General features: G+C 38.6%; 1 protein-coding gene across 2 annotated transcripts; it reads right to left on the reverse strand.

The window, feature by feature from the left end:
* Positions 1–1,148: 1,148 nt before the first annotated feature.
* On the reverse strand, positions 1,149–12,645 carry LOC105060355 (ribonuclease TUDOR 1). Of its 2 annotated transcripts, XM_010944024.4 has the most exons (17): positions 12,425–12,645; positions 11,488–11,652; positions 10,952–11,026; positions 10,744–10,857; positions 10,531–10,635; positions 9,967–10,173; positions 9,633–9,848; positions 9,446–9,553; positions 5,583–5,753; positions 5,298–5,495; positions 4,838–5,203; positions 4,525–4,755; positions 4,266–4,454; positions 4,112–4,189; positions 3,832–4,026; positions 2,780–3,157; positions 1,149–1,584 (listed from the first exon to the last, which is right to left on the reverse strand). In XM_010944024.4, exons 2-17 carry the CDS (start codon positions 11,635–11,637, stop codon positions 1,396–1,398), a joined length of 2,970 nt encoding a protein of 989 aa, XP_010942326.2. In that variant the 5' UTR covers positions 11,638–11,652; positions 12,425–12,645; the 3' UTR covers positions 1,149–1,395. The 2 variants fall into 2 exon arrangements, with proteins under 2 accessions (XP_010942326.2, XP_073118419.1); XM_073262318.1 differs by lacking the exons at positions 10,744–10,857; positions 10,952–11,026; positions 11,488–11,652; positions 12,425–12,645 and having other exon boundaries at positions 10,527–10,641.
* Between the last annotated feature and the right edge of the window lie 456 nt (positions 12,646–13,101).

Here is a 13,101-nt window from a genome sequence, read left to right on the forward strand (position 1 = left end):
CCCTTCGAACTCCCGCAAACCAAGCGAGTCCTAAAAGAAAGAGATCCCACCTTTCCTCTCTCTTCGAATTCCCGCAAGCCAAGCGAGTCCTAAAACAAAGAGATCCCACCCTTTCTCACCTCGATAAACTCCAAATAGCAACAGATATTTTAAATGGTAAGATGAAAATTATTCAAAAATGCGATCTATTAGCAAGGTAAGCCCAGTCCTCCATACCCACAAATTTGTTCAAAATTTGGTACTAAACCGTGGGGGCTATGTCACAGATTGAATACCTGTTAGACATGATTTCGCAGGGATATGGCTTAAAACTTGAATCTTGATTTTTGAGTTTAATGTTGCATAAGTTGTTCAACTGTCGAAACTCCCATTCCACTTCGACAAGCATAATGTAATACTGCAGTGTAGCAGCCAAAAGATTGCAGACCGGTAGCAAGATGGCTCGGGAGATAAATACAAGAAACAGCCATCACTCTTCTTAGCTTTTCATTTCATGACACTAGGAACACAAACCGGCTGATCGACCAACATATACCGTGGTTGAATTAAATATCCAGGCAGGCTATTCGAAATCTCACTAGCAATTGACGCCAATTACGATAAATTCAAATTTATTAACAAAAGAATCAACCTTCAATATTTTTTCAGGACAAGCAGCATAAATTCTAGCAAGCATTTTTAATGCACCCAAACAAGTTTACTCGACAAATGGAAACCGGAGAAAATAGGTCAGAAGGGATAGAAGATTACCACTGGGTTTAAATTTGTTATAAAATACGAAATTTTACAACACATCAGACTGACCGGAGAAGGCGGAAACGGATTCAGGCACTGAATAATGGTAGGAGAGCAAGGCACATTGATGAGTTGTTCTGTTAGTACATGGTCTAGTCTTTTGTGATGAAGAAGGGTGTAAAGCATTCTTCTGACTTCACCACTTGGAGAAAAAGGAAAGCATCTGTAATTGTGTTGTACATCTTGAAGAAAACTATCTAACCTCTGTTACAATTCATGACATGAGACAAAACTATTCTGAAATTTTGATTAATTTCGAGTCTTCTCCTACATCATCAGCTGAGTCGGAGCTCACTAAATTTTGACAAAATGACTGTTCTATCAATTGATTTCAGGTGCTATAACTTTCAAACTTCAGTAAATCCAACGGTGCATGTAAGAGTTCATAAATTATGAAGACTGTCTGCAATCTCCAACAGGAGATACATTATAATATGGGGATTGCCTTATTCAAAGATGGAAAAAACGACGCGTTTGAAAGGGAAACAGGGTTAAAACACCTAGAAGAAAAAGTAGCCCTCCCAGTAAATACTAACTACCAAAATTCCCGCTATCTCTGAACCTAGTACCTTACCACGACACTGCTATGGTGACCTCTATCTACCGACGGCCTCCAGCTTTCCTTGGAGGTGGAGCTGACTCTTCATCATCAGATTGGACATCCCCATACTGCCACATCCTCAGCCTCTCACGTTTTGCTTTATCTTGGAACTCCTCTAGGTTGTCAAGAGCAGCTTGTCTTTCCTTGGTGTCCCATCTCTTCCTTCTTTCCAGTCTAGCAAGTCCTTCCTGTGTACAGAAATTTCCAAGTCAACAGGAGCTCCAAAGTAACTTCAGAATACAATAGAAAGTATGCACATTCAATTTGAATACCCGTGCACTATTTAAGACCAATAAGCGAAGTTAATACAAGCTCCAGCGTTAACACAGGCTGATGTTTTTTTTTGCCCCCTAAAGCACACGGAACAGGTATCACAGCCTAATCCATTTTGATAGAAATGTTTAAATTATCATGACCTAAGAAAGAACATGCGCATAAAAATTGGTTATGTAGTGTTGTGCAGTACAGAAAATTGTTGTGGCTGGGTCTCAAGTGAAACCATCTCTTTATCTTCACTTCTGATCTAAAAAGTAAGCTGTCAATGTAGCTAACTGCTACAAGATTTTGACAAGAAGCCAAGCATCATTCCATCTTCATAGAAAAGAGATACCCACATAACCTGAAGCTGGTATCTACCTCTGCTTCAGGTTCCTGGATTTCAGTACGGTATACATGACATGAAAATGCTACAGCCTGGAGACGTACTCCGCATCTACCTTTCACTAGTGACACAGACATAAAAAATTGCATAATCAGAGCTTTTGAAGATTTATTTGAAAAAAATGGAACATAAATTGTGGAAATTCTTGCTAAAACATTTTTAAGAGAATGACAATTAGTGATGTGCCAAAACAAGGACAAGATGTGGAACAGAACATGGTTATCAGAAAACCTCTCCTTAAGGTCAAGAATGCTCAAGAAGCCCCCTTTATACTAATTCCAAATAGTGTTTATTCAAATAATTTATCGAAAGAACAATACCAAGCCAATTTAGAAATAAAACGCCTCAGGTGGCTTTTTTTTAGAATCAAATAACATGTGGTGGAAAATTGTTTGAGATGGAATGAGCATGTAGAACAATGATATAAGGGGGCTCTATCCGAATGATGCAAGAAAAAGATGGGAAGACATAAGGTAATGTCGATGGATGTTGTGATAAAAGACATGGAGAAGCTTGAAGTAACATCAGAGGTGACCCTTGACAGGAATGCTCGGCAAATATGAATCCATAAAACCACCCCCAAGTGGTTGGGATAAGACTAGATGATTATAATTATGCTTCTTTGAGAATCAAAGACAGATAAGAACCTCTTTGCTCTATTCTAAATCAAGAAAAATTTTGAAAGTTCAAACCCTTAGATGAAAGGGATCATATGCTCAAACCTGCAGCATGGCAGCATTGATACTGGACCCAGCTTCCACGTCAACCAAAGTCACAAGAAGAATTGTTCCTGTTCCTTGTCCTCTTATTTTTCCACCTGAAGTATCTCTTTCCTCGACCATAGCCCTGAATTCCTTCGAACTGTTCAGAGTGCACTCACTCAAATACTCTGCAGCTTCCTGACCAAAATCCCCCTCTAAATTAGGGACTTTTATGTATGCAAGGCTGCACAGCTGAGCCAAACCAGGTGCTGAGGAGACTGCAGGATCTAGAGGTCGCAAGCCACTATATGGAACCATTTCTTGGTTTCCATAGTCAATGTAGAAGACTTCAAACCTGTCCTTTGGTGATTCAACAGTTGCCCGCGGTCCATTGACTATCTGTTAGTGCACATGAAGCACAGATGTGATAACCATGATGATTTCAAATTACATTCTTGATCAGTACACATTGGGCAAAACATGAATAAAACAGGTAGAAGTAAGATTGTTTTTTCCTACTATTCATCCAAAATAAGCTTCTCACAGTAGATTACAATTTATGCAGCATGACAGCAACTTTAATACAATATAAATGACCCAGAATCCAGAAATATTGACATGTTGTTTTTGGAAATTAAATAATTTGAGATGATTGCATCTGAAAATTGATTTTAAGCAATAATCAAACATTTTTATTGGAACCTCTCATTTTCCTGAATAAAGGGTTCAAAACATGGCATTCACCGATCCACCAAAAGCTGGAAAAAAAAGCATGACAAAACTTAGGTAAATACAAAATGCGACAAAGTTCATGGGTCAATCACATATTGACATAGCTTATATGGGCTGTAAAAGTCTCTGAGATGGAGGTTTCAAGTCAAATAAGGAATTGGATGCATGTTTTGATATCAATTACAGGGGCAGCCTCAGCATGACTTCAGCAATCATTCCATCAATATACTTCTATCAGATTCTGAACCCAATCATCCACTAGGTATAAATATTCCAAAAGTTAAAATAAGAGGTAGTGGTCCCATAGTTATATCTGGAATTATGAGATGTTTGACACATACCATAGCTCTGTTCCAGGAGTTGTCCATGCTGAACTGAGCAAGAACGATGTCACCCTTCACAGGATTAAAAGAACCAACCACTGGAGGTTCTTGGAGATTCAATGAACCAAGTTGTTGCTGTATAGCAGCAACCTTCTGATCACTGACAGTTTGGACATAGAATTTTCCACCACCCAGGACTTCTGTAACCACCACCTATATGCAGATACCAAAAAGATGGGTGAATTCTTGAAACTAAAAGCATGGAGCAGAAATTGCATTATCCTTTGATGTACAGCACCTTGAGAACTTCCTTCTGTTTTGCTTCAGAAGTGGAATAATTAGCATCTTCTTGTCCTTCAATAAAGTTCTCCCATATCTGGCAAAAAGATGGAAAATTAGGATCCTTTATTTGATAATCTGAAAAGACAAATATTTTGTTAATCATTGCTTACTTTCAGCTTCCGTTGCTTTGCAGACTGCTCAGACCGAGCAAGGAGGGATGCTTCTGGGATCCTGTCAGAACCAAAAGAAGTTTGGAGCTTTGCCAGTCCAGCTTCCAGAAGAGTCGCAGCCATATTGGTCCTGGACTCCCATAAGGAACCTAAGAATGTGCCTGTCCTATCAACTGTTTCTATCTCTATCTGCACAAAGGAAAACATTAATTAACAAAAAATAATATTAAAAGATAGTTGGAAGAGGAAAGATGAGCACCTCAACATCACGCTGCAATATCTTCCTCCTCATCAATGCAATAGCTTCATCTGAAAAAGGCTCATCTCGTCCAGGGCACCGAACACCAGAAAAGGAGAACGCAATGCTACACGTTTCCTTAGGTATAAGGAGTTTAAATCGGTGACCACTGAGGACATATTCAACAACAGCAGTAAGCCTTCCACTTCGTTGCAGAAATGGCAAGAAATCTCTAGCTTTCTTAGCTGAAGCCTGAGCCAGTGGCATCAGAAATTAATTATCATATGTTACAGCACTTTATTCCAATGCATTAAGAAATGGTTCAACTTCTAACCGTGGTCAGGTCTGTTATGTGCATCACTGGGGGATCCTTGGCAGAATGAATTCCTTTCTTTCCATTAATAGCACGAGATTCAGCCGCCAGCAGAGCATCATAATAGTTTGACCTTTCCTCAAAATCTCGGTGTCTGATGACAGTGGCAAAACCACGTGAAACAACCATCTCAGCAACATTTATTCCTGCTGATTGTTTGCCAGAAGAGGGAGCAGAAGCACTATCATCACCCTCAGCCGTTGATGGAGAGACAAGGAAGACCGACCCAAAATCCATAACTCTAGAATCTGCCGAGCCAGATACTGTTACTGCATTGGGTCCATCAGCCAGGTTGACCTTCCTTGAGTATTCCATTGACACATTCACCTGGAAACAAATACAAATACATTACTATAAAATTTGTTCGCACAAACAAAACACCAAAATATCCCAGCGTAAGATTGCAAGCTCAACTTCATACCGGGCGGCCTATGAGACGAGAACGTAAGAATTCCCTAGCCTCACGAGCATAGGGTGCTGGCTTTTCATCTCGACGAGGATTCCCCATCCTAGGAGCTCTGATGCTTGAAAGATTGACTCGTCGCTCAGCTGAAGGACTGCCATAGGTGACAGCATCATCAGCAACAATTACACAGTCCCCACTCACAACCTCTACCACCTAAAGAAAATCATAGGCAAGCATAGAACAAATTGTTATCACACAACATGATCAAAGGAATTTCAAGGAAGTAAAACACCCACTTACTTTTCCTGTGAAGTTTAGATCATGGATTGCCTTTGAATTTGATGCTGGTGGCACATAGTTCGTCCAGATTCTCAAGCGATCCTTTTTTGCTTGCAGTTCAGCAGCCTTCAGCTTCCGTTTGGCATCATCCTCCATCATGTTAGCACTCCATTCCACAAATTTAGCTAAACCCTAAGCAGGAAAAAGAAATGTTACTCAGCGTAAACATTTAGAAAACATATAGTTTTAAAAGCCCTAAAGAGTATTAATGTTAATAAGATTCAGTTCCAACCAGTGTTGTTAAAGGCTCTAGGCACACCTAGGCACTCGGGGTCTCTCGAGCCTAGGCACAAGATGTAGGCGCACGCCTAAGAAAAGTTAGGCGCTCAAAACAGAAAAACAAAGAACTAGCTATAGGCAAGAATTCCAGCAAGTAAAAACTAGCACCCTGTTATTAAAAAGTAAAAACAGAAAAAGATCTAACTATAGGCAATAAGTCCAGCATGTAAAAACTAGCTCTAACCCAAAAACAATCAAATAAGTGCTTTCTAAATTCCTAATTGGCTAATCCTCCTCCTCCTCCTCATCATCAAGCAAATCAGCTTCATCATTTTCTTCTTGTTCCTCTCCAATATCTTTCTCATACTCATCATGTGTCTCCTCCTTTGATTCATCTATAATTTGCACTTGGGATGGTCTATTAGACTTTGATCTTGATGATGAAGCTGAAGCTCCCTCTTTGGAAGATGTTTTTGCACCAACTCTAGTATGATAAGCAGGCTCATAAGCTCCACAAGCTTCAGCAATAAAATCCCACGTCTAACCATCATCACTATCACTAAATATTTGTTCTTGTTCATCATTCCCATCTGTATGAACTCGCTTCATTCTTCCAGTCAACCATTCATTGCAATCATTAATATCTTCTAATGCTATAGGGTCAATGTGATTTCATCTACCATATCGATGCATCAATGCCTGATTATACTTAACAAACACCAAATCATTCAAATGTTGTTGAGCAAGCCTGGCCAGAAAACAGAGCATAACAAACCATGTAAAAGAAGAAGAAAAAGAAGAAGAAGACTGTAGGAGAGATGACTTACATGGTGTTAGGCGATGAGATGAGATGAGATGGAGGTGCTTCTTAGGCGATGAGATGAGATGAAGTCTAATGGAGACACTTCAGCTTTAGAAGTCTTTTAGATGATTTCAAGAGCCTCATGTAGGTTTTTAAAGCCTGTTTGACTTTCAATGATGCCTTACCAATCCCTATTTACTATAATTGACCTTTTCTATGTACTGTAACTGACATTTTCTATTTTTTAGAAACTAAAAATTAATACTTATTGGAATCCTGCACCTTTTGGACGCCTCATTGCGCCTCTGAACAATGCAGAGGCATGCGCCTGAGGTGCCTAGGCTGTGCTTGAGGGCTGTCACCTCGCCTGAGGATTACAGAGGCAATGGCCCATACATCTAGTGCCTTTTGCACTTAAGGCGTGCCTTTAATAACACTGGTTACAACATATAAATATATGAAAGTTTGGAAAAATCCAGCTAGTTACCAAATATTCATTTGGAATCGACATTTACCATGCAAGTGATGCTGCATGTTCAAATTCAAAACTACAACCCACCATCCACAAGATAACAACAAGATAAGAACAAATGTAACATTTCAGAAGATGAATAGAAATAAGTTAATTCAAAAAAAAAAAAGTAGCCAAAAATACTATATAAAAATAAAGAATAAAAGTTCATCTTCTTAAAGGTGTTTTTGTTGAGCATGAAAACACATATAAAGAACAGAATTTTGTCTTTTCTTACATGCACTTTGTTAAGTATGGAAATGCATATGGGAGTAGTAGATGTAATTAAATGATGAAAATATACTCAAAGAAAAGGGAGAAAGACATAGTATTTGCAACCATGAAGTAGGGAGACCAAAGCTACTTATTATTCCAAGAGAACAGCATACAAGCATCTTTTTATTACGGACTTCCAGAGGGACAAAAAGTATAGACAGTTCTGTGATAAATGCATTATGTGTTTCATATCGGATAACTTGAAAACATTTTATAAGGAGCTTGTGCCATGGTGCATATGGAAGCACACTGAGCAGGCATGACATTGAAAAAGTAAGAGTACCATGGAAATAAAAATTAGCCATACTTGACAACACTGGACCACAATCAAAATATTCAAGATTCATAAAAACACAGGTGATTGTTGTACTTATAGGAGTTGTTGTAAAGGCAGACTTGTGGATCATGAACTTAGAATCCGCATTGGTGAGACAAGCATGTGCCAGCCTTTTATACCCAGCAATTATTGGCAATTTACTCAAGATGAGAACGATACTAAGTAAGCCACACCTCGCTATGATCAAGAAGCATCACCAAACCTATTATGGACCACTTTGGCCCCCTTGGAAAGGTCTAGACAGAATTCAGTAGCAAGATCCACCATATTCAAGGACTCAAACTTTCGAAGGGCAAAACTTTCATATAAGTTGTCCATTTTCAGCATTTATTTAAAATTGGGTAATTTTTTGAGATTTGCAATATGACAACCCATTGAAAGGCCCTTCTGGATTTGGAAACCCCGTTTGCCATCGAAAACACAATAAAATGAATTTTGCCAATTTGTTGACTTTTGCTCAAGTTGTCTTCCAAACTAGGAGGAATTACACCATGCAACAGAAGGCAAAATTGATGTAGGAAATTGAAATCTAGCTCTAGGATAATTTTTTTTTTTACCTGATTTTTTCTACTACTCACTATTTTAGAAAAATTCTAATCTCTTTTAACAAGATGAGGACTCCAGACCAAACTTGGAGACTCAGACCTCATAATATAAATAGTCATTATGATCAATTCTTTTATTGAATCCATGAAAGCTAAAAGTATCTGAAACCCCACTTTTGAATCTCTATTGTTTTATTACTGTTTTCAAATGAAAGGTCCAAGTTGAATGGATTGAAGGAATTTCTTCTCTCTCAAACCAGACCAAGATAAGTTCACCTTGTTTTATAATTGAGCAAAGCTCAAGACAGCTCATTCAATTTTGAGCTGAACTTCAGCTGCTCACAAACAGCTTGTTAAGATAGCCAGCAGGAGACTGATTTTCGCAAGCCTTCATATACTTCAAGGTAATCTCCACCATTATATCTCAATGTTGTAGTAAAAATACATTCTTCAATATATATATTGCAGTGGTCTTTGATAACAATAATGTAGAATTTATTATTTATTTAACTAAGATATGATATATGTTAAATATCTATTTATTTTTAATTCAAGCTTAATCAAGATGAGCCCAAGCAAGCCATGCCTAGCTCTAGTTCAGCTCTTCTAGAAATAAGTGAGTCAAATTTCAGCTAACTTCTAAGCTGAAAATCAGTTGCTTACTAACAGCTCATTTGTTTGATAGTCCTAGGTGATACCACATTTTAATAAAACCATCAAACCAAATGAGCTTTGCTATTATAACATCTTTCCACATTTCATTGTTCAAAATCAATTTAGCAATGTCTGGATCAGTTTAGTATATCTAACTACATGGAACCATTGTTTAGATTAAGTATTTATTGCAATGCCGTTTGTGAAACATGAGCTGGCATTTGATGATGATGAAGTTCTATTCTCTCGGGGACTGCAAGTGTGATAAGATTTAATTAGAAAAGGTTTTGATAATAAAACAACTAAATTTTCACTATCATGAGATGAAATTATGGCTAGTATTTAGGAACTATTAAAAGTGAAAAAGAAAAAAGCTGACATACCAAACTGCGTTCCCTGCAAGTTTCTAAATAAGCAAGCATTGCTTCTTGTCTGTATGAATTCATATTTAACATATCATCCTTAAAAAACAAACCATACATTTTGCACAAGCTCCAGAGCGAGGTCCTTTGCAGTGTCACCATCAGGATAATATACTGAACCAATTAGGTTGCTGAACTTGTCTACACCCTCTAGTACAATTCGTACCTGGCATTTCCAAAATAAGCTGTGATCAACTGAGAAAAATTATGCAGGAGAGTGTACAGGTTACATAAAATTGGCTTACATCTCTATTCAAAGCACGAATTTCTGTGAAGTGTTTGGCTTCCCTCCCAAATGGATCTGGTGCAACTTCAGTTGATGATGCTGAAGAGGCAGCAAGCCTCTGTGCTGATGTTAGTGGTGGTCGAGTTTCATTAGTAACTTCTCCATTTGCATCATCGGTAGTTGCTTCAGTTTCATGAATGACATCGCTCACAATCCGTCTTCCCATGGATGGAGCCTAATTTTGACAAGTTACAACGTTCTGTTAGCTTGAAGTAAAAGGCTCCATAAGAAAGAAGACTCCAACATAAGAGCAGCATAAAGAAGAATATTTTGATCATGTTATGGTGCACTACCTGGATTCCTGCAACAAAAACTTGAACAAACTGGAACCCTGGCAGTAGGTAGACACGCACAGTGCTACCATCACGGACCTGCTCAACAATCCCTTGTATGGGTCTGCCTTTGTTTGCAGCCAGCAGCCCCATCGCATCCAAATTACTAGGATCCCCAATGGCTGAAGGAGGTAGGTTTCTGATTGATGCCTCGAGAGCACCAGGGACCTGCAATCATTGTAAAACAAATTAAAGAGAGAGAGAGAGAGAGTTCTACATCCTCTCTTCAGCATGATGTAACAAAATGCTTGCTGTTTCTGAGCAATGAACAGAACAGAGCAAGCTTAATTGCTGCAAACGTAAGCTAGTTTGCAAGACAAAAGAAGATCCTCAAAAGTCAATAATTGTTGGACCACACTAATGTGCACACCTGGATAAGAATGGGCAAGCAAATGAATACCCTAATTCTTTTCAAAATAGCACAAGCAAGCAAAAGCCTGACTACCGAGGAAAGATGAGAACAAAAGAAATCTCTTCCTATACAGAATACATCACAACCATAATTACAGAAGAAAGCATACTGGCCTTGCTCCAACGACCTAAACCCTGTTGCTTAGCTTGCTCCTCCAATCGCTGTAGTTCCACCAAGTATGGGCTTGCTTCACCTTTCTGTTGGCCCTGATCCCTTACCTGATCAGAGTTGTTTATTCAAGCAAGTAGAAAACAAAAGTCGAATGTCAGACACGATACTGGTATCAGTATATGAGAGCAAGCCAGTCATACACTAGTTAGCCTGACCTTCACCCATCCTTCAGAAACAACTAAAAATGCAACATTCTTATCTCCAAGGAAAACAGAACCAAACTCTCGCCCTATTGATGGAACTGTGTAATCCACCTTGAATATGACCTCCTATAGAAATTAAGATCATTAGTTATACATTTCTCTCTGAAAGAAACATGGACACTTTTGTAACTAAATAAACATCCTGCTTCAAAAGAAATACCTTCCCTATGCAGAGCTTCCTCAAATACTCCCTGCTGTCCCATGCAAAGGGTTCATCAACTCCACCTCGACGGGCCTATAACATGATAGAGTATAATACCAAAGTACTTAGAATCAGCAGAAAAGGATTCTCAAATTAGTGCTTGGCAGTCCATACATTTAATAAAAAGGAAATCAAGAAACACATGAGAACTATGAGTTTGAAATTAAGACGTTATTATTCTACATTTTTATCATATGATTTAGACTATTGTCATTATTCTATAAGCAGCCCTCTTCAATGCTATCTTGCTGTATGCTATGAATATTGTCATGAAACAGATTCCGAAAGAACAGCCTTCTTTAATGCTTTTTTGTCATGAACATCCCTACGGCAAAGTAATAAGAATCCTGTGAGCCAAAATGACCACAGGAAAATCCAAGATTCCATCTAAGAACAAGACAACTTTTCATTCAGTCAATTAAATTTCATCACCACACGAGTCTTCTTTATAAAGTACTTGATATTTGATGAGAATCTTGTGCAAGCAGACATACCAATCTAGGAGCAACGAGAGAAGACAAAGTTATGGTCTTTTCGGGTGGGATCTCTGCTTTCGTGCTTCCCATGATCACCAGGCAATCCCCAGAAGGAACAGCTTTTACTCTCCCTCTCAGCCATCCTGTTGCGCCAGCTGCTGATGCCATGCAAACAGCTAAGACCTGCTCCCAATAAACACACAACCACATCAGAAGAAGGCAAGGAATATATACCTATGTAGCTTAACTCTTACATCGAGTTTCCAACTTTCTGTCACGAAATCTTGTTCTTTAACAACAAGGCACCAGCGAATCACCTAAAACTCTATCTCATACGCTACTACAACGTCTAAGAAGAACAGGAGAAGAACATAGAGAATGTTAGACATGCAATTTGTTATTTTACTTCTGTTTCTGAGCAATACTACTTCCTTTTTCTACAACAAGGAAACAGAAAGGTGTGAAGTTTCAAAGGCAAGAGAAAGAGGGAATGCCACAAAAAACAAAAATGACTTGAAGACTTAAATCTTCTCAGGGTAACTAATATCGCATACAACCACGATCTTTCGCCGGATCCACGAGACTTCTGCGCAATATAACCAATCTGAGCAAAACCCGCGGGGAAACTCCATTGAATCGAAGCAAAGATTTCAAATGAACCTCATATCAACTAGATATAAGGAACAAATAACTGGATCGAGAAAAAGGAAAAAAGAAAACGACCAGAGTTGTTGCCATTGAAGGAAAAAATTGGCCAAAAAAAAATCGAACCACAACGAAGTAGATCGACCACCGGAGTATAGATCGATGGATAAGTTATGATCCGAAGTCAAACTCACGCGGATAACTCAGACTGCCGGGTAAAAAACGCCAAAAAAAAAAAAAAAGGGCAACTTTTTCACGAAGAAAAGACCGATCTAAATTGTATTCAGTATAGATCTGGAGAGCGGCTTACCTCAAACCAGTCTCCACACAAGACTGGATCTTCTACTGAGCGAAAAAAATCCGATCACAGCTCGATCTCCTCTTCGTCTCTCTTATCCTCCGACTTCCACTTCGATCACGACCGGAGAGAGGGAGAAGATGAGCAGGAGAAGGCGAAGCAGGGTGCCCTAAAACTCGGAGAACACCTCGTGCAGAATTCCGCCAGAAAGAGAGTACAAATGAGAGAGAGAGGGCAAAGAAGGAACGGAGTACGAAATTACTATAAACACATCACCTGTGCTACTGTTTCGCAGTAAATTTGTACAGCGTTACGAAAATCGCCAGTAAGGTGTCAGCGACCAGGGTGGACTGGTTTGATAAATTTTATGATTGATTCCATGCCCCAAATTTTTTACATGTTATTTATGACAGGTTCCATTTCCAAAAATTTTTTTGCATGCTATTTATGACTGGTTCCATGCCCATAATTTTTCGGATGGTCAAATAGCAATAAACAGTAAAAAAATTCACAACCATCGACATGGATATTATCAGCCATTCCGGATTCGTTTGGTTCCGCCGCCCCATGTTCGTTGAAGGAGTCAAAAAAATAAAAAAATAAATAAAATAAAATATTTTTTATAAAAATAAAAGTTTTATATTTTATTAAAAATTTAGATTAAAAATACAATGAACCAAGAATTATTA

The sequence above is a fragment of the Elaeis guineensis genome, chromosome 1, assembly GCF_000442705.2.
Source record: "Elaeis guineensis isolate ETL-2024a chromosome 1, EG11, whole genome shotgun sequence".
Lineage (NCBI taxonomy): Eukaryota > Viridiplantae > Streptophyta > Magnoliopsida > Arecales > Arecaceae > Elaeis > Elaeis guineensis.

Excerpts from the sequence above, each read along its gene's own strand:
- LOC105060355 (XM_010944024.4), bottom strand. The coding sequence starts at position 11,637 with ATGGCATCAGCAGCTGGCGCAACAGGATGGCTGAGAGGGAGAGTAAAA. Across the intron at positions 5,204-5,297 it reads CTCGTCTCATAGGCCGCCCG|GTGAATGTGTCAATGGAATA; the intron begins GTATGAAGTTGA and ends ATTTGTTTCCAG. Across the intron at positions 1,585-2,779 it reads TCAATGCTGCCATGCTGCAG|GAAGGACTTGCTAGACTGGA; the intron begins GTTTGAGCATAT and ends TTCTGTACACAG.